At 37.7% G+C, this 22,070-nt stretch overlaps 1 protein-coding gene across 1 annotated transcript; it reads left to right on the forward strand.

The window, feature by feature from the left end:
* Positions 1–16,275: 16,275 nt before the first annotated feature.
* LOC111908250 (ribulose bisphosphate carboxylase small subunit, chloroplastic-like) lies at positions 16,276–17,300 on the forward strand. Its single transcript, XM_023904082.2, has 3 exons — positions 16,276–16,532; positions 16,636–16,770; positions 16,875–17,300. Exons 1-3 carry the CDS (start codon positions 16,356–16,358, stop codon positions 17,106–17,108), a joined length of 546 nt encoding a protein of 181 aa, XP_023759850.1. The 5' UTR covers positions 16,276–16,355; the 3' UTR covers positions 17,109–17,300.
* The last annotated feature ends 4,770 nt before the right edge of the window (positions 17,301–22,070 follow it).

The raw sequence follows: 22,070 nt of genomic DNA on the forward strand, positions 1-22,070 counted from the left end.
AACACCATTAATATACCTAGGATTTCGGATGTTACAATTCTCCCCCACTTGAATTAGATTTCTCACTCGAAATCGCTCCTTAGCAACACAGAGATCAAACCTAATAACCCGCAAAACACCACTGAAAGGATACCTGAACCCAAACAGGAGCTCCCAATCCCAAAAAAGCACAGACTCCTCTGCCGCTACAAAACCCGATCTGACTCTACAGAACCTGGAAAACTCTAGTGGTCTGTCTTCCTGCCAGACCGCCCTTGCACGATATCACCATGCTTATTTCTCCTAGAATAACAGACCCAGATAACTCACTGTCCCTCTGATTCTCTAGCTGTGACTGAAAGAATTGAGTTAATGGCCAATAATTGGCTACCAATCACTCATACCAGATATACTAATCAATCTAGTCCATACTCCAAAGGAACGAAAAGGGTCACATTCCACCAGGGACTCATCCACTGAACTGCTATCATAACCCATCTGAACAATGAACTCTCAACACCTTGTCCTCAGACATAAGAAAATGATCATCTTCGCTCGGAAGTATCCTCTAATATCTATAATCATAAGCCCAAGCTTCCTTCCAAATATTCCATTCAACACTTGAGCACCAGGTCAACTCCCGACCCAATAGTTGAACCTTCAAAGGTTACCCAAATCATACCCAAAACATCTCGCTGGCTTCCTTCTCACAATAACTATCTCGGCCCACTCTGACACACGAGTTACAAAGTCCGCTATACCCCAAGCGAATACTAAAATCCCAACTGAAATCGTCTCATCGACCTCTGTCGTTTACTACTCATTAGTTCCATGCGTCTCTCAGTCCATTCCATACCAACGAGCTGACGCACTCAAGTCTAAGACGTCAGATGAAAAACAATACCCCTCCAAAATGAGACCCATATCTGAATCCAGAATCTCATTTTGCCTACTCACTACACCGATAGAGTCAAACTCAACTCGAGAATCTGATCCGACACAGAATTGGAACCACTCATCCCAATGTAGCACTCAACCCATGACCCATGACCCGCTATCCACGCGTACATCACTTCTCCAATTCCTTCCAATTGTGATAACCATGCCTTAACTCGGCCTATAACTATTCCTGACCAATATGGAGACCCCAGTCTCGCCCCTGTTCCAACCACCAAGTTCCCAAAAACTCGAATAATAAGGCTACCCAAGCCTAAAACCTCTTCCGCGTCATGCTCTGACTAGCGAATAAGACGGCTCCCCATAGTATCTTAACATTCCCTTTCACTAACTCGTGAAGGCTATGGCTCCCCGCATGCCTACCTCATTCTCTCACTGACTCATGAATACTACTGCTCCCCACAATATCATAACACTCTCTCGTTGACCGGTGAATACTACCGCTCCCTGCAGTATCACAACACTCTCTCACTGACTGGTGAATACTACGGCTCCCCCAGTATCACAACACTCTCTCACTAACTAGTGAATACTACGACTCCCCACAATATCACAACACTCTCTCGCTGACTCGTGAATACTATGGATCTCCGCAGTATCACAACACTCTCTCGCTGACTTACCATGGGTTCACTCCATGGTTTTCCTTGATAACCCAAAGTGATTACTCCCACTCGGATCCACTCACCCTATTATCACCCCATAATCTCATTCTCGATTCATCACCCCACTGAGTTCACTTTTGAATACTCCACGGTCCAACATAGATGGGTACACACACCCACCTGAGTTAAGCATCACCACTCCTGACGACAACCGTCGTGACCAAACACTTTTCTCGCTGGAATTTACACTCTTGGATACTCCCGTTTGATGACAATAGTTGAAGGGCTCCCGCTGGAACCATAGTCACTTGATGCTCCTCTTGCCATCTTATAACTCAAGTATCAAAATGATCCGAAATTCAGGGAATCATACTCAGATACCTCGGTACACCATCACAGAACCTCATAAGGTATTGCCTCATCCACTAACCTCCTACTTACGGCACCATACTCTGATACCGCAATGCATCCTTTCAGAATCTCACAGCAGATATTCCTCTCGCACCACTCGTAACTTCGAAATATTCCAACTCTCAATTTGAAATACGGAGGAATCGTCAATAACCCAGAACATTTTGATGACAATCCAAGTCTCTCTGTTCTATTTTTCAAAACCCATGCAAGAATACTCATTCTGACCCTGAAGTTCGTTTCCCAATCAACTTCTGCCCTCTCTTAAGGTGCATATAACAACCCATACATTGAGCCCAAAGTTCTCAACCGCCGAAACTATCATTTCGAGCCAACCACCTCGAATTTACCATTACAACCTTGAAGAATTTCTAACCACCACAAGGTCTCTGACCAACGACTACTTGTCGTGGAGACACTTGTCCTTTCCTGAACACATATAACATGCATTATCTCGCTCTACACCTCGCCTCGACCACTAATAAACCCTGGTCTCATGAATTCGTACCGCAGGTCTCTATATCCAGTTCTCTAACCGCCCTTGAACAAATCTCTGATCCTTTCAATAAAATACCTGGATCTCCCCCACTCAGGGCTCGAGCCATCACCATAGGCATACCAACAATCTACTCCATAGATTGTTTCACCAGGTATATCACACTTGACTCTTGAAACGAACCACACAATCATTCATTGATCTTCCCGATGGAAACCAAGCCACTCCAAATATATCACACTTGACTCTTGAAACGAACCACACAATCATTCAATGATATTCCCGATGGAAACCAAGCAACTCCAAATATCCCGCATCTCAGACAAAACCTCTGAATCCTCCCAACATGACTGCCTCTAGTCATCTTGAATGCCTCAGACCGACACACCGTAGAATACCCCGACTATTCCGAAACAGTATCGACTCTCAATTTAGAAATAATGCACTATCACACACCTCGTCTCTGATTCCTCGACCAGCCTCCCATCGCACGAAATTATAAAAGCAAGAGACCTCACTCTCATAGTCGATACATAACGTAGACAACAAGGGCCACCTCCCCGATGTACTCCTCTTGATCGCTTGGAATTGCTGTTAAAACATGCCTCATACACAAAGGCACCTTTCTAGTCTCTCACATCTCAGTCTCACTAATGACTCTCTCATGGTATAAGAAATACCTTGCTGCAACATACTACCCAAATACAATGGCGGAAAGTTTGCAACCATGTGCTACCCCACGAGGCTTGCCTCCAAACTCTGAAATTGGAACTTGCTATCTCTTTTGCTTCTCCCACAAAACAAGGACAATGCAACTTTTGTCACAGAAGGTGATGTTTCGTTTATCGGTCGATTGCTTAACTCAGACCGTGATCCTCTAATAAACATCAACTCTACTCATCCCAGAGTTTTGCAATTCTAACTGGCACCTCCAAAAATCTCTCGGAAACTAACCCGATTTCCTCTCAAGGTATGCTCCATTGAAACTCGTTTGACTTGGCCCTCTGGCCCCACACTCTATCATATTTGCTCTCATTCTGGTCAATCACAACAGAATGACTGATAAACTATGAAGTAGTAATTGCCATGAACCATGGTACTTGAACCATGTTATCACCTCTCGATCTGCCAAAAATCATGGTACCCGAACCATTTTATCACCTCTCAATTCGCTACTTAGAACCTCTGGAATTCTCCTTGTTTCGAGTACGGGTCCTCTGCTTTCAGTAGTACGGGCCCATACTACCTGCCATATTTACTCGTACTTTCCAAACGAATCGTCCCAGATTTCCTAAGTAGCTACTCAACCATTCTCGATCACCAATCCTGATATACTCGGTCGCTACCTAGAAAATACTCTCCTCTATCACCATACTCTTCTGACTACAGACACTGTCTAGGCTCTTCCTAGGTTCTCACACTTCTCTTCCATCATCTTCTAAAGAACTCCTTATGATGGCATCCACCTGCCTCCTGAATATCGTCATATTCACTTAGTAGCTGACTCCCATTGTGAAGAGTTTCACAAAGCACAAAGCAAGCAACATTCGGGCGTCGAATAATCTCCACCAGCACGTAAAACCACTCTAGGTTACAACTCTATTCGCTCTACTTGCTTTCAAAAGGCATCACTGAACTCAAGCTACCTCACCTCTCATGCTATCTAATTACTCTTCTCAGCAGACTCCTCAATGCTCATCTAGGTATATTTCCTAGATTATCTCTCGACTCAGAACTCCCTCTCTAAGTGATTCCTGCTAAATACTCTTACACAACACAAACTCAAGGCACATAATAGATGACGACAATCCCTAGGCTAAGGCATCACAAATCAGGCAACTCTAGCCCTAATATATGAAATACCTAGCCTATCTTCTAGTATGTATCACTAATATTTCAATAATAACTCATAAGAAAAATAAATAAGTAAGGGTATTTTGGGAAATCACCGGGGCTCTAGCTAATTGTACACACTGCTCCTTCTCGTTTTCCTCTTAGAACTCATACTCGTTTCATAAAATCTTTTCTCTTGAAAACTTTTCTCAAATCCTCAGTTTGAGTCCAGACACACCCGAAGGTGCATCCGAATCTCTCAAACCCAGGCTTTGATACCAACTTGTAACACCATAAAATTTAAAACCAATTTTTCATTTCAAAACACAAATAATCATATGTCACATTTCCTCAAAACCACTAGTAACAAATTATCAACACATTTTTATTTAAATTTTTTTATTACAAATCCAGGATCCTTCAAACATAACTCTGTCTCTCGTGTGTACAATCGAGCCAACACCTTCCCGATATCATGAAAAGTACCTGAAATATATCACATAACATGGTAAGCACGGAGCTTAGTGAATTCCCCAAAATACCACACACATCTCAGTAGCCTCTCATGGCTATACTCAATAAGACCATCCGGTCAATGTGTCTCAGTGGGACCCTCCCGTCCCATAACTCGGTGGACCCTCCAGTCCTAACTCAGGAAGCTCATAATAATAATAATACTCAACATAAATCACAAAGACATAATGCAGAATATCACAATACACAGATAAGCACATAAGACATCTCATTCACACAAAGATACCACACATGGTAAGTATAGTGAGAAGACTCACCTCGAAAGCTAACAAGTACTAATCTCGCACACGGAAATCTCGATCTAGCCTCTGCCTATCACATAGGATAAATATCTCTAATTAATACTCTATTCATTCTCAATACCAAAAGGTTTCCCTCTCTTTCTCTTTCTAACTCTTGGATTGGGTAAAAGACCATTTTACCCCTCCATGGTTTCCATTACTCATGTATAACCAAACCCTAAAGTCAACAGAAGTCAAACTCGAGTCAACAGTCCATATTTGACCCGACTCGCTGAGTACATCTATGTGACTCATCGAGTCCCCTTGTTTCTTCTGTCATATCGCGAAAATCCACCTTGACTCGTCGAGTTGTATCGCCAACTTGCCGAGTCACACATGTCCAGACTCATCGGGCAAAAACACCAGCCGACTCGTCGAGTCAGCTCATAGACTCAACAAGTCCCTTTAATCTGATTTCTTTCGGACAATTCAAAGCAGCTCTACTGCTCCAAACACTAGATCTAGCATCCCAAGACTCAATTGTCACGTAAAGCTTCAATCTTTATCTTCATGCATGGTAGTTTTGCTCCAACATACCAAAACATGCTCTCATAATGTGTTAAGCACAATATCCTTCATATGGGTGAATAAAGTTGGGACCTTTGGACTCGAGGGACCTCACAAGGTCCAGATCTGAGGTCTAAACCTCAACAAAACTCTGTAAGCTCAAAACCCCAATAAAGGTGGCAGAAACCCTAACCTTCCAAAATCAAGAGATCTAACCATAAGAATGATAAAGGTATGAACTTTTCACCTTTTACATAAGCTCTTGGATGACAAGCAACAGATCTAACAACATCTTCTCGTTCCTTGCTTGAATTCCTTCTCTTGCCTTCCAAAGATGCATGAAAATACTCAATATAAGCTCAACATTCCCTCTTTTAGCTCAAAAGGATACTAGGGTTTCTGTTAGTGAAGTTGGGCAACTCATGAGCTGCAAATGAGGCTATAAGTTCCCTTATATAAGCGCCAAACCCGAGGATTTAGGGTTTCCCTGCACAGCACCTAATAGGCGAGTCGGGTCTCTGACTCATCGAGTCCTCTCATTAAACCCATGAACTCATCTCGACTCTACTCGGCGAGTTGGACTCACAACTCGTCGAGTCACTCAATAAACCCCAAAATAAACACACCATTAATATACCTAGGATTCTGGATGTTACACTTCTACACCTACCACAACTAGAATACGCATACACTTTATCCTCACTTCCTAGATGAAGGATAAACATTACGCTACTGGTCTGCTGAGCCCACACAACTCATCCATGAAACTTCCACCAACCCTGCAACGCTCGTGTATGCTAATCATAGATAACATTGGACCCTATAGACAGTTGAATACTTGATTCTACCCTAAGCACTTCATCAAACAAGAACGGGAAATAAGGATAAACCAAACATTCTCAGGCTATTGAATCTTAGTTATGTACAACTATGATGCATACACTAAGAAACTACAGTTATGATGTCAATTCCATATGAGAAAGAAACCCTAGGCTACCAGGCATCATATAATTAGGAAATTCAATCATGCAATTCCTGAAGATCCCTAATCTATCACTAGCATGTTGTTCTAACATATCATAATATGAAATAACAGTGTGGTAATTTGGGGTGTACTTACTCTCTCTTGCTGGTCGTACACATCACATCGTCTTTTGATTATTTTGAAAACAATTTGAAATCATTTTTAAAACCTTTTCCATAGTGTGAGGTTGGATTCACACGAGTGTTCCTCCAATTCCCTCAAACTAAGGCTCTGATACTAACTTGTAACATCCCAAAATCACAATAATTTAAATTTTTTAAAAACAACCCATAGTCATAAAATGTTTACAAAATCATTGTTTCCAAATTCTTCAATCACATTTGAGTATCACAAAATCATAAGTCATAAACAGAGGATGTGTATGGTCACACTTTCGCCTTCCCACTATCATCAGAAGTACATGAAACAACAACTAAAAACTATAAGCAAAAGCTTACTGAGTTCCCCCAAAGTACCACCACATCACAGAATAACAAACAATATGCATACAGAGCCTTCAGCACAACTCGACCGCCGTGCCAGCCTATAGACTATCTTGACCGCTCATAGAACCTTCAGCATGACTGGACTGCTTCGCCGGGACTTCAGACTATCTATACCGTTCTCTAGGCCTTTAGCCTGAGTGGCCTGCCTCACAGGCCTTCAGTCTATCCGGGCCGCCCTGGGTCTCTTGGCCTTCAGTCTCCACTGGTCTTCCTCAACCCAATCACATATAACATGTTGACATATACATAACAGATAAACATATAACCAGTCATCAGACATCAAGCAGATCTAACAGATCACTGCAACATTGCAACATCCTATATACCAGGATACAAATCAAACAGATCACTAAAGCATATCAACATATGGTGAACTAGGACATCAATTCAATGGGCTAGCCTTGGTGCCTTCGACCCATAAGTACGGTGAGGAAAACTCACCTCTACTGATGATAACTGAAACAACACTCGATCCTCCGCGAACATTGCTCCTCAATCTAAACCAAAACCAGAAATAAACCCAACCAATAATTAGGGTTTAACCCAAACCCATGGTCTAGTCCATTCCTCATCATGATGAGGAAAAAAAGACGATTTTCCCTTTATATGCAAGCCCAACTAAACTAAGCCCAAAACCCTAATGGCCCAAGGCCCAAAATCGATCCATTGGGCTTCTACTGAGAACACCTGGCGTTCCCATGAAAATGCATGACGTTTGCTTGTTGATTACTAACTTCCATGCCAATGTCTTAATGGCTTAAGATCTCATGTCCAAACTTCAGATCCAATCATAATGGAACATCTAAATCGATAAAGTTGCAAACTTTATGGCTATGCATGGTTACAATGATCCCAAAACCTAAAACTGCAACTCCTTAACCCATTAAGACACCTCAAAACTTGCATGAAGTGAAAGGAAGGTCTAAGATCACACTTTTATCACTTAATCTACCCTAAAATGTTCAAAATGAGAACTCCTTTGGTCTAAGGTATGTATTACCCAAAAAGACCAAGAAAATGGGGCTAATAAGCATAAACTTCTAACATAAGCAAGATCTAGATATATGATGATCAAGTTTAGAACTTTATACCACAAAATGATGCTCCAAGATGCCAAGAGTGTAGATCCACAAGCATGGGAGCTACACCAACACTCCAATGATCTTCCTTATATATCAAGAACACTAAAATGATACTAAAAAGATGCAAACAACTTCAAATTCTCATACACACTTAGGGTTTTCGAAATGAGGATGGAGGGTGGAGTGGTGAAGGGTTTTGAGTCCATAATGTTCTTTAAATAGGGTGCAAACCTTAAAAGTTAGGGTTTGGTCTTTGCGTGCAAACGCCTGGCGTTTGGACCAAATTTCATTATAATTCAATTTCATGGTTAATAATGTAAGTACCTTAAAACCGAATGTTACACAAAGCCACTTCCTTGATGATCTTACTTCACAAAAAAAAAAACCCACAACTCGCTCAAAAGCTCAAATGCTCAAAATAGGTTAGGGTTTGCAAGGAGGGTCGATTTTTGGGATGGAGGCTAATAAGACGAAGGGATTTGGAGCTATAATGGTGGTTATATTGTGCATAAACCCTAAAGATTAGGGTTTGGTCCAAACTATGTACGCCCTGTGTACCAGCGTACGCTCTGCATACACGCATGAGAGTACCAAGTATGAGTTAAGAAGTGTGTTTGATTGGTTTAGAAAATAGGGTGTTCAAGGATGTGTGTATGTCTTCTATCTATAAATAGAAGTCATTGGAGACTTCAATCCTCAATAAATTCACAGCTTCTATCTCTCCCTCCATATCTCTCTATCTTCCTTAAATTGAAGCACTACCACACACCACCACAAATCACCTTATTCTACCACCATTATTACCCTTATTTGATCAAGATCATCACCCAACCATCTCAGCCCCTTCCTCACGTCTTCCCTCTCTCCCTCTCACTGTTTTTGCCAAAAAAAAACAAATAAAGAACCCAGAACAGCCTCCACCGGCCACCCACTGCTACCACCGGCCACCCATTGCCACATCCTTATTCTACCTTCAAAAACTCACCACCACCTACTGTAAACTCGAAGAAACTCTCCTCCACCATCCTCTAACTTCATAATTGCCGGAAAGACAGAAAAACCCGACAGCAGGAGGCTGTCAGACTTCAATCACCATCTCCACCACTATGCGTCATCACCACCTGTGCACCTGCTACCTCTCCACCGTAAGCCCCTATGGCACTACCTTGCACTTTATTTTCCTTCGTTAATTCCTTACCTTTGTGTTTTCTTCGTGCAAGGTGGCGGCATAGGAACTTACAGTGGAGAAGTAGCAGGTGCACAGGTGGTGATGACGAACAGTGGTGGTGATGGTGATTGAAGTCCGACAGCCTCATGCTATCAGATTTTTCTGTCTTTCCGGCAATTATGAAGTTAGAGGATGGTGGAGGTGAGTTTCTTCGAGTCTACAGCAGGTGGTGGTGAGGTTTTGAAGGTGGAATAAGGATATGGCAGTGGGTGGCTGGTGGTGGAAGTGGGTGGCCGGTGGTGGCTGTTCTTGGTTCTTTCTTTGTTTTTCTTGGCAGAAATAGTGAAAAGGAGAGAGGGAAGACATGAGGAAGGGGCTAAGATGGTTAGGTGATGATCTTGATCAAATAAGGGTAATAATGGTGGTAGAATAAGGTGATTTGTGGTGCTGTGTGGTAGTGCTTCAATTTAAGGAAGATAGAGAGATATGGAGGGAGAGATAGAAGCTGTGAATCGAGTTAGGATTGAAGTCTCCAATGACTTCTATTTATAGATAAAAGACATACACACATCCTTGAACACCTTACATTCTAAACCAATAAAACACACTTCTTACCCCATACTTGGTACTCTTTGGTGAAGTGTGTACTCAATCCAAGATGGTGGAGGGAAGAAAAAAAATGTGGGAAGAAGTAGAAGACCAAAAAAATCTGATTTTTGGCTTCTAGAATCATATATGGGTCCTACGTGGGGGTATATTCCCATTAGATGCTCAAAAACACTTCAAATAGGGTGCATCGGGATCCAAAAGTTGAGAAATTTTTTCGAAAGTACCATTAGATAGAGTTTAATTCAAGGATTCCAGAACATCAAATGGATTAATTTTTGCAGTTATGGAACTTCGGGAAATTGCGTTTGAAGTTTCACGTGTAAACGACTCACGATATCCGTTTTCGCGACTTTTGTAAATATTTTTGCTAAAAATATTTCGAGTGTGAATTAAATATTAGATCATAGTCTAATTACAAAAACGTTCTCGGGAATCCCATTGGCAATGTGTAAGTGTCTCAACGGGTCGATTCAGTTTAACGCGATTAAAGAAAAGTAGTGTTTTACTGTCTGTTTTCATAAAATTTTATATCTTTTGCATATGAACTCCATTTTGGATGTTCTTTATATTTTCGAAAACAAGGGAAGATGTACCATAATATTTTAAAGTTTATTTTGCTTAAAATTGCTTAATGTAAAATTTTAGCTTTTCAGATGCACTAACCTGCGTCAGCGTATGGTCAGCGTACACGTGCGAGACAAGGTTCACACCACATACCATTGTGTACGCCCAATGTACCCATGCTGCACCCAAAATATGAAAATGCCATAAAGGGCCACTTTGCATAAAATCACTTACTAAGGGGATAAAGGGTGAATACCTGGAAGCATAAGATGTTGCACAACAACCAAGTAATGAAAGTAGTGATTTACATGGTTTAGCAAATTTGCCTACATCCACACCAGAAGAGAAAGTCTTTTTTATTAGGTTAAGAATTTCACCTCACTTTTCCCTTTACAATATGTGATGTTCTTCCACACACTCTAACCCTACATATCTTCACTGAGAACTACATAAAAAATAAGGATGAACTTTTTAACTTTGCGCCACAACAGTTGGGCCAGAAACTTAAGTTACTAGGCTCGGATGACTCAAGCTTACTAGAGCTATCTCAAGCTTACTAGATAGACCACTTGAGCTGACTACCAACAACTGGTATGAAGGCCTTTTAAAAACGGTTAATGGGGACCAAGAATCAACTTAATAAAATGATAAATAGAAAGTTTAATGGTTTATATCATCTACAAAAGGAGATCTCCTTGATGGATCTTTTCCATGAAAAAGATTCAATTTAAAAAAAATCATTTTTATTTTCATAATAGGATAACTTTTCCAATTTTGTTTAATTATGGTGCTCACAATCAGAATAAGTTGTTTATTTATAATTGGTTGAAAATTTATGACCAATCTACCCGATCTTCAAAGAGCTCTTGGTAAGAGCATTTTATTTAACTAACTTCTGTAAAACGCTTTGGCATAAATAAACTACTCCAATAACTTTTTTTCAATTTTCAAGTGATTTTTCTCTTGAAAAAACTTCCAAAAGCTCCTATTGTAGGTATTCATAATGAAAAAGATTACTGGGAGTGATTTTGTTGCTTGAAAAAATTAGTTAATGGAAGGTATTATGGCTTTATATTGTCGGGGAGTAGTAAGTGGGGTGATAGTGGAGAACTAGCTAGATTCCTGATGGATCTTGTAAGTTTTCTTTCCGAACTGATATTTCCACCTTATACTTGGGTTACAGGAAATCCAATGTAGGATAATCCAAAAAAGACACTTGTGTATCTGGACATAGAAACAAAACGCCAAATCGCCAGAGAGTTATACGTTTTTTTTAAGAAGAGCTAAAAAGCCCCTTGGACCTCGCTAGGGGCGCGACCCCCTTAACCCCCGCCATTATTTCATACCGATTTATAATTCGATCTTGTATATGGATGCACTTCGCATTCACCGAACATATACCATAAAGTACAAATAATAAGCTTCTTAGCCCAATGTTAGTTCCAATTACCCAAAATACTTGGTGACACTAAAATCACCAACATATCTTAGGGGATAGAAATAAAAAACGTTTTCAATATAGACGAAAGAAAAAACTATTACACTGTACTAGTGGCTTATAATATGGCTTGAGAATAATGATCATTGTAGTTAATATGAGGGTTTAAGAGAAAAAACAAAATGAGGTTGTTACGTGCCTTTAAATAAGAATGATTAAGAGGTTGGTATATGGACAATAAAAACTTCTTCTTTGAAACCCTTCATAGCAGTCGAATAGAAGAGAAAATCAGCCAAGAAGTAACCCTTTTGGGGTCAAGAACACTCGACCAGACCTATGGTTGTGGTTGTGATCTTCAACATCTTTGATACCCATGAGAAGCAAGTTTAATAGAATAAAGAAAAGAACTCTTAAATGCTTTGTAACAATCGGTTTAGTATAGAGAAAACCAGCTAAGAAGCAACCTTTTAGAGTTTAAGAAAAATTACCAAATCCATAGATATAGTTGTGATCTTCAAACGAGTAAGATAAAACCGACTTCACAAAACTCTTTGAAGGGTTAAACAAAATCTGCTAATATTAAGATTATAATGGTCAAACATATATGTATAATGTATTGCTCTCGATCCTTTCTTTGTATCCACTTGTTGCAAAATATAATAAAAAAAACAACCACAAAGAAACACCAAGATATAAACTAGAAACTTAAAACCGTGAAAGCCACTATGAACGATACTTCATATTAAACGAATAAACCTTCAACATGTTAGAAAATGGGATAATAATAACCTTGGAAATTCTGAGAATTGTGATTTCACTATCAAATCAAAGTATTGGGTGGACTCCCTAATCTTTGATTGGATAAGACTCATAAGAGAAAAGAACAGAGAATAAGATATGAATTTCGTGAGTACCAGAAAAAATTGACCAAAATTGGTTAAATACCTCATTTGTCTGAAAACTGTCAAAACTGTCATAAAACAGTTCGACAGTAGTCAAAAAACTGTCATAAATCCGGGTTTTCTATAAGAATTAATACCAACCCAAAAACGGGTCAAATATTCTAAATTTGGATTTCTAATGCATTTTCAATACTCTCAGGGGCGCTGCCCCCGAACCCTTGTTCGTTTAGGGGTTTCGCCCCTAAATGACAGTCTACTTTTAATTTTGAATAAATTTAAACAAATGTGCACTCCACACCTTCCTTACTTGTTTAATATTTATCAAGATACTTTTGGTCATACAAAGTAATCCCATTACACTTAAATCACATTAGTGAAACAAATCACCAACACAACAGAAGAATGTAAATAAACTTGACATGTTTCATAGAAGGAGAAGAAAACATTAATGGATTAATAAATAAAACATATAAGGGTTTTATTTATAGCCTTGCATTGAGTGTCAATACAACTCAAAAAACCCCTAATGACATTGAAAACCTCCAAATTAGTAGTATCACTTGGTGTAATCAAGAATATTCATACTCCCACATAATAAAAAAAAGTCCAATAACTGTTTTTGTGAAAAAACTACTTATAAGGAAACTAAAATAAAAATAAGTACAACAAAAAATGCAATACTTTTTTTAAGAAAACATGTTCAACAAAAGAATTCCATGCAAAGTACAGTTTATGATGATTATAAAAAAATCATGGAAATTTGTATGATTGTTTTAACTCAAATCTTGTGTACCAAAGTAACTCTAATCCCTAACAAGTCACAACATATATTTATATCATCAATACCAATTGAAATATAAAATATAATCACGTTATATTTCTTTTAAATGTCTAACCGGAAAAGTCAACCACAAAAATATAATAACCTTGTTTCTCTAAATAACTCTAATCACCCACAACGTATAGTAATAATCATGTTATCATTCTTTTAAATGTCTAACTGGAAAAGACAACCAAAAAAATATTAGAGAAAGTAGGATTTGTAGTGAAGATCTGGATACCAACTCAGATCATGTGAACATTTTCCGAACTGATATTTCTACCCTATGTCTGAGTTACAAGAAATTCAGCATAGGATAATCCAAAAGGACACATATGATTCTAGGCACAGAAGTCGTAAGCCAAATTGCTAGAAAGATTCGGCGAGTGTTTGAAGAAAAATGAGAGCTAATATTCGTGTGTAACTTCTCAAAAGGAAGAGTTGTTTGTATAATAAACGAGATTAAGATTTCATTAGGGTTTGGCCGTCATGAGTTGCTTTGGAAGCAAGTCAGTGTAATTCGGATTTAATGAGGATATAGGGTTTCCAAAACTAACGAGTTTCGTTAGTTTTACCATAATCACCCTCAAGAATATGATTTCATTAGCGGGACCCGAGTCGGGGGCTCTACCACTTGCACCCCGTTAGGGGTGCTGCCCCTAGACCCTGCCCTTTTGGAAACCCCAAACCGAGGGGCGCTGCCCCTGGACCCCCGACTTGTCGTCGAACCGACTTATAATTCGATCTTATACATGCATGCACTCCGCACAAACCCGTACATATATTAGTTTATTAATGTATTTATTAGTTTATTAGAGTTTGACATTCTTAATTAAAAATACTTTGAGTTTTTGGATTACATGAATTTAATTCTTTTTATTGTGGTTTGGTACCAATAATAAACACATTTTAATAAGTTATATCACTTTAACTTATTTGGTAGAGGTAATAAGCACATCATAATTGAGCGAAAATCATTATCTCCTTTCAAACTTGTTAGGATTTAAACACTTCAACAAACGATAAATAATATCTTCAACAGAGTAATAATACAAAATGAAAAACAATAACACACAAATTTTACATGTTTCACACAGTCAAAGCGATCGACTATGTCTATACTTGATGAATGTCTACGAGACACCACAACTTAACGAAACTCACTTTACGCTTTAATTATTGGGCCCTTAATTTCTCCCATAACTGGTTCGAATTGTGAATTTAAATCGGGCAACTGTCTTGTTTTTTTGTTTGACGAGACACAACATGACAAAGTTTTATATAGCACGAACACGAAACCACACGATATCGTGTTTTTTAACTAACACAAAAAGAAACCAATTAAAAAACTATAAAGACGACACGACAAGATATTATTATATAACAATTAGTTTATTGAATTAATTTTCCATCATACATAACACAACAAACACGAAAAACACGAACATGACACGACACGATAACATGTTTTTTACACTTGACATAAACAAGATACAAACACAAATTCGAATTTCAGTTTCGCCCAAATTTCGTATCTTGTCGTGTATTTTTGTCGTGTCGTGTAATCAATTACCACCCCTATGTACGACTATACATCCTATATTTCTCTTAGATTATGTTCGTTACTATTTCTTCGTTTTTTTTTTTTTTTTATTTTGATTAACAACTCAAGATTTGTGAAATTCCTAACTTTCTTTTGTCGCAACTTTCTTTTGTCGCAACGTAAATTTTTTCTTAATTAAGATATGATATATAAGAAAAGTTATAAAATATATATCATGTAATATTATTGATATTACTTTTTATAAAAAAATATTATAAAAAATATAAAGTGTTATATGAAAAATAAATAAATTGATAATAGATAAAGATGCTCATTTTATCATTGATATATATAATTAGATTTTGTCAAACACTTACAAATAATTTATCATCTTATTTTTGTTTTGTTAACGCATAAAATAATCCGCACACAAAAATAAATTGAAGTAATCCATACATAATAATTTTAAATAATTTATTCTTTATAAAGTTGTACAATATAAAACTTTTAAACAAAAAATAATTATTTATTAAAAAATATTATACTATAAATCAGCTCACATAAACAAATAAACACATGCCTTTAAAAACATAAACCCTTTCATATAAAGAACATCCCCTGATGAATCTCAGTGGGCATATAAAGTTATAAACCAACAATGATTTGGCCCATTTGTCTAACAATTAACAATGGCACATCCGCACATGTTCCTTATTTTTTTCTGCATGTTTACTGGACCTAAGCCCATTAGGGAAGGGATCATAGTATCATATTGTACACATACGAGCATTTCCAAAATAGATCCATAACGTATATCAACCTCTCCTTTAGAAGAAGAGATAAGGTATAGGAGCACCCTGACTCATGGTTCCTCAATGATAAGGCATTACATCCTTTTAAAATCTTTTTGTGGACATGATGCATGTAATGTCATCAGCCACACCATACGTTAGAATCAAGATATATATGTGTATTTGTCGGTTAGATGGCAACTAGTACTATATATACCTATACATTAATACGGACTAAAATCACTCACTGGAATCTAGAAGTCCATTCCTAACTACTACTAAGAGAAGAGCAGCAAATTACTTAAATGGCGTCCATCTCCTCCTCCGCTGTTGCCACCGTCAACCGGTCCACCCCTGCCCAAGCTAGCTTGGCGGCTCCATTCACCGGTCTCAAGTCTAACGTCGCTTTCCCAGTTACCAAGAAGGCTAACAATGACTTTTCATCCCTCCCCAGCAACGGTGGAAGAGTGCAATGCATGAAGGTATATATGGTCGATGAACCATAATTATAGATTTTATTTTGATTACAAACATTCGTAAGCATCAAATCAGTTTACATTAATGTTTTATATATAATACGTACAGGTGTGGCCACCAATTGGGTTGAAGAAGTACGAGACCCTTTCATACCTACCACCATTGTCCGACGAGGCATTGTCTAAGGAAATCGACTACCTTATCCGCAACAAGTGGGTTCCTTGCTTGGAATTCGAGTTGGAGGTCTATTTTTTATCATCTTTTTATTAACTTAATTTATTAATTGATTATATATAAAGAAAACATAATTAATTCATCTAAAGTGAGTATTTATATTTGTGGTATAGCATGGTTTCGTTTACCGTGAGCACCACCATTCCCCCGGATACTATGATGGACGCTACTGGACAATGTGGAAGTTGCCTATGTTCGGGTGCACTGACTCAGCTCAGGTCATGAAGGAGGTTGGAGAGTGCAAGAAAGAGTACCCCAACGCCTTCATCCGTGTTATCGGATTCGACAACGTTCGTCAAGTGCAGTGTATCAGTTTCATTGTCTCCAAGCCCCCAGGCGTTCTCTAAGCACCAAAACCAACCCTAGTTTGCACCAAGATTGATCAGTCTCTTCAAGACCATAGGCTCTGTGGTTGAGTTAAACAATGTGGAATTGGCATCAAAATTGATTGATGTGAGGCTTTTCAAGTCCAATGGTTCAAACTCGAATTCATGGTTGTTTTTTTTTGTTATATGAATAAGTAAACGGGTATTTTCTAACTCAGTCTTTAATATTTCTTTATCTTCATCTTTATAGTTAATATTCATCACATAAATTGAATGTATCACTATAGACGGATAGACCCCTTAATTTGTGATCATGTTCTTACAAAACAAATCCATAAAATCGATATATATATATATATATATATATATATATATATATATATATATATATATATATATATATATATATATATATATATATATATATATATGCGGTCGTACAAATTATATTCAAAATCAACCCTTGATTAACTTATTTTCTAACTTTGGAAGGTGAAAAGTTTTTGGCCTACCCTTTTAACTGGATATTTGGTAGATTAACGCAGTACTTTTCCCATATTCAAAGTAATCGTCTTTAATTATAAAACTGGGGCATCAGAAGCATAGAAAAAAAAAATCTTCTCCACTTCTCATGTATTACAAAAACAAAAACCCAGGGATGTGCTATTTTTTTTTCTTTTTTTGGAGACTAAATCTAGTACAGAATTTGATACCGGTTCATTTACGGTTTCAGACTGGAAAAATCGATTCTAGGAGACTAGGACCAGTTTGGAAATCATATTTAGTAAACTGTCCCGTTGTATATATATCACATCATATCTCTATCTTTATAAATCCAAGTAAAGTTTGTAACTTCTTTTATAGGCTGCAAAATTTATTGCCTTTTATTGTCACTTCTTATGGACCGTTTTCTTTTGATGTTTAAATATAAAGAATATTCATTAACTCTTGTTATATATCTGACCAAGTATAATTACAACATAAAGATATATAATTGTTTATTTTGTATACGGTGTAATACTTCCAGTTGTATAAATACATCTTGAAATTTTAGCAAGAGTAAATTACACGAATGGTCCTATGATTTGGTGTAATTTGTGTGTTTGATTTATAACTTATTTTTTTTAACTCGGACCCTCTCTATCATTTCGATATGTTGTGCTCTTGGTCCTGTCAGACCTAAAAAAAACAATATTACCCTTATTTATTTATTTTTAATTTGTTTATTATTGGATTATCAAGATAATAGCACAACAAAGTCTCACCTTTGAGTTTAATTGGTCCCTGAACATTTTTTTGTTGCATCATTTATAACATTAAAGTCCAAATTTAAATGTCAAATATACCTATTCCAAACATGTTAAAGAGGTCACCCGGTTAGACATGGACATGTAATTATGTTTGACTCTTGTTTAATACCAAACACATAGCAAATCCATTTTTTTTAAATAATGCCACGTCATCGATTGATATTTTAGAACATGTTCCTTCCCCATCACCGACACCATTAACTAGATGCAGTGTAAACTGAGAAAACCAAAAACATATTGTTGCAGAAGCGAAGAGGTGGCAACACTGTAGCAGCGACTGCATTATAACAGCGATCGGAGGCACGCATGTCGGAACAATACTTGGGATCGGTTAAAAAAATCATGTAACAGGAACCGATGGAAAGAAAAATCACGTTGATAGGCTCGATGGGAACCGCAACGACTATATTTCATACAAACCACTAAATTTGATTATCACCGTCAGCATTTATCAAAGCATCAACACCAAATACAAAATTAGTAAAGTCCCAATTTTGACTTTCAGACTCCTTAAAGCTACCTTTGACCATCAATTACAAACCAAATTATCAAAATTGAATCCGAATTCGTTTAATACAGTTCCACTTCACCAAAAATTAAAAATCAAACCAACCAGTTCAAAGCAATAAAAATAATGTTTTAATCCAGATTCGTTTATCTTTAGCATCACATGAAGAAATAATGAACTTTGTGAATCCGATTCATCAATCCAAAGTAAAACATAATTTTTTAATGCTTGAGACTTCATTCATCATATTTTGACCAGGACTTTTGAGTTTTTAACTAATGCTTCACAATTTTCAAATCAACAATCTCATTTAATTCGTCGATCTTTCATCACTATCAATTCAAACTAGATGCACAGATGATCAAATTGTTGAATATTGATCCAAATCTGCATCAACGGTAACTTGGAATTAGTCAGCTAAGTGACCTCGTAATCAGGAAGTATTAGGCGCGTCTTTCGGGATAAAGATGTTACTGCAATTAGTGGGATAGTTCTCCTTAGTTTTCTCTTTTACTATTATGTTCTTAGTTTAAATAAGTCTTGTGTTTTCCTTGTTATGTACGTGTCTTTTGAGATCAATAAAGCAGTAGTTCCCAACTCTTTCTCTCTTAACTCCAACATTGTGGTATCAGAGCAACATGTGGTTCTGTGATGGCAAACTCGGGAAACAGTATGAGTTCGGCACAACCATTGATTCCAGTATTCAAGGGAGATGGATACCAGTATTGGAACATACGACTCAAGACACTACTCAAATCACAAGACTTGTGGGAGTTTGTAGAAAATGGGTGTCCCACTGAAGATGATGAAGCATTGATGAAAGAAAACAAAAGAACGGAATGCCCGGTTGATATTAGTTGCCCAACACTTAGAAGACTATACCCTAAAGAAGGTATATAGAAAACTGTTGGTTTTTGAACATTCTAACATTCCTAAGTGTACATGCAACCCTAAATACCTTGGATCTATGTTTTCTCTATTATACATGCAAATATGAACTTTCCAAGGTATTATCCTAATCTAGCATACAAAACAATGAATATAACAAGATAGAATACATACCTCTTTGATGTAGAAAGTCTTCATGAAGCTTGAGTGCCTAGTGCCCCAAGTGTGACACCTCAAATGGTTCACACAACATCAATTGCTTTTGGAATAACCTTGAGAGAAATATAGAACACTTGATATCGGCTAGCCCTTCTCTAGAATGATACTAGTGCCAATTTTGGTCAAGAATAAGATGCATATATAGTTAGGGTTACACCATGTAAACCCTAATTGACTTGGCCTTTCATTTCCATGATCCATGGGTACAAAACACCATGGAGCATCCATGAAGCATCATATGGGTTTTAGCCCAACTAGATAATCCATGGAGCATTAGCCCATTATATAAGTATGGATGATTTACACAATCAACCCATATATTTAATTAGTCTTCTTTTGATCACTTAATTAATCCTAGATGAATTCTTGATCAATACTAATTAAATAATCTTATTAATATATTAGAACTTATAATATATTAACCAACCTTAAGTGTTATTTCTCTCATTATAGTCTATCCAAATGCATGATGCCATGCAACCCAAATGGACCATGTCGGGTCGGGTCAAGTCTTACCAATTATAGTTATGGACTTAGACATTAATCCAAAAAAAACTTCATGCACAAGACGTGTCTTCCCAGTTGTCAATTGAGTTTTCACAGTGCCCTGTCCTTCTCTATATAATTTCTTTCCATCACCAATTTGAACTACCATCTTCTGCGTGTTGTCAAGTGTAGAGAAGACTTCTCTTTGCCTGGTCATATGATTCGAACATCCACTGTCAATGAACCAAATGTTATTTGCTTTATTCACATCTCCAGCACACATCATGAGAGCCATGTGTGTCCGTTCTTTATGATCATCCTCCGCCATACGCACCATGAACAACTTCTTGTCTTCCTCAGTTTCACCCAAGTTTTCTTCAGCAGCATAACTAACATGTTGATCCTTGAACCAACAGTCATCTTTCACGTGACCAAAATGATTGCAATGTTTGCAGTGCACACTATTTCTTCCTCGGCCTCTACCGAAGCCTCCTCGACCACGAGATCTGCCTCGAAAGCTGCCTGATCCACGACCACCAAATGATGTTGTGTCTTTTGCTTGGAAATTTCTTGATCCACGTCCACCATAGGATGATGTATCATGTGCCTTCAAAGCCTTTTCTTCTATTTTTTTTGGTGAACGTTTAATTCTTGCCTCATGGGACGACAAGGACCCCATCAATTGATTAACGGAGAGAATTGAGAGATCCTTTTATTCTTCTATTGATGCTACTACATGATCAAAATTCTATGGTAGACTCCGCAACACCTTCTCGACAATGGTTTGATCACTTATCTCTTCACCATATGCTCTCAGTTGACTCACAGTGTCCATACTTCTTGAAATGAAATCAGCAAACAACATTTGGTTCATTGACAGTGGATGTTCGAATCATATGACCGGGCAGAGAGATGTCTTCTCTACACTTGACAACACGCAGAGGATGGTAGTTCAAGTTGGTGATGGAAAGAAATTATATGGAGAAGGACAGGGCACTGTGAAAATTCAATTGACAACTGGGAAGACATGTCTTGTGCATGAAGTTTTCTATATACCTTCTTTAGGGTATAGTCTTCTAAGTGTTGGGTAAATAATATCAACCGAGCATTCCGTTCTTTTCCAAGATGAAATGTGTGTTATTAGCAAAAATCTTCAGGAGATTATTAAGGTTCCAATGACAAAGAACAAAATGTTTCCTTTAGATATTTCAGCAATTGGAAACTTTGCACTGGTTGCAAAAGAAAAGAGTAAATCATGGTTGTGGCATCTTCAATATGGGCATCTAAATCAGCAAGGTCTGAAGCTCCTTCATACAAACAACATGGTTCATGGGCTACAAGAAATAACACAAATGGATTTGTGTGAATGTTGTGTTTATGGTAAGCAACATCGAAAATCGTCCCCAACAGGTGGTGCTTGGAGAGCCTCTAATTTACTTGAGTTGGTTCATGCAGACGTCTATGGACCCATGCCGACAACATCATTTGGAGGTAGTAAGTACTTTCTACTACTAACAGATGATTATACACGAATGTCATGGGTGTTTTTTCTGAAGAGTAAAGGAGAAGTAT

The sequence above is a fragment of the Lactuca sativa genome, chromosome 2 (genome assembly GCF_002870075.4).
Source record: "Lactuca sativa cultivar Salinas chromosome 2, Lsat_Salinas_v11, whole genome shotgun sequence".
NCBI classification, from domain to species: Eukaryota; Viridiplantae; Streptophyta; class Magnoliopsida; order Asterales; family Asteraceae; genus Lactuca; species Lactuca sativa.

What these genes read in the sequence shown, in the direction of transcription:
- LOC111908250 (XM_023904082.2), top strand. Translation starts at nt 16,356, where the DNA reads ATGGCGTCCATCTCCTCCTCCGCTGTTGCCACCGTCAACCGGTCCACC. An exon ending in GAAGAGTGCAATGCATGAAG is followed by an intron (nt 16,533 to 16,635) that starts GTATATATGGTC and finishes TAATACGTACAG; the next exon opens with GTGTGGCCACCAATTGGGTT. An exon ending in GCTTGGAATTCGAGTTGGAG is followed by an intron (nt 16,771 to 16,874) that starts GTCTATTTTTTA and finishes TTTGTGGTATAG; the next exon opens with CATGGTTTCGTTTACCGTGA.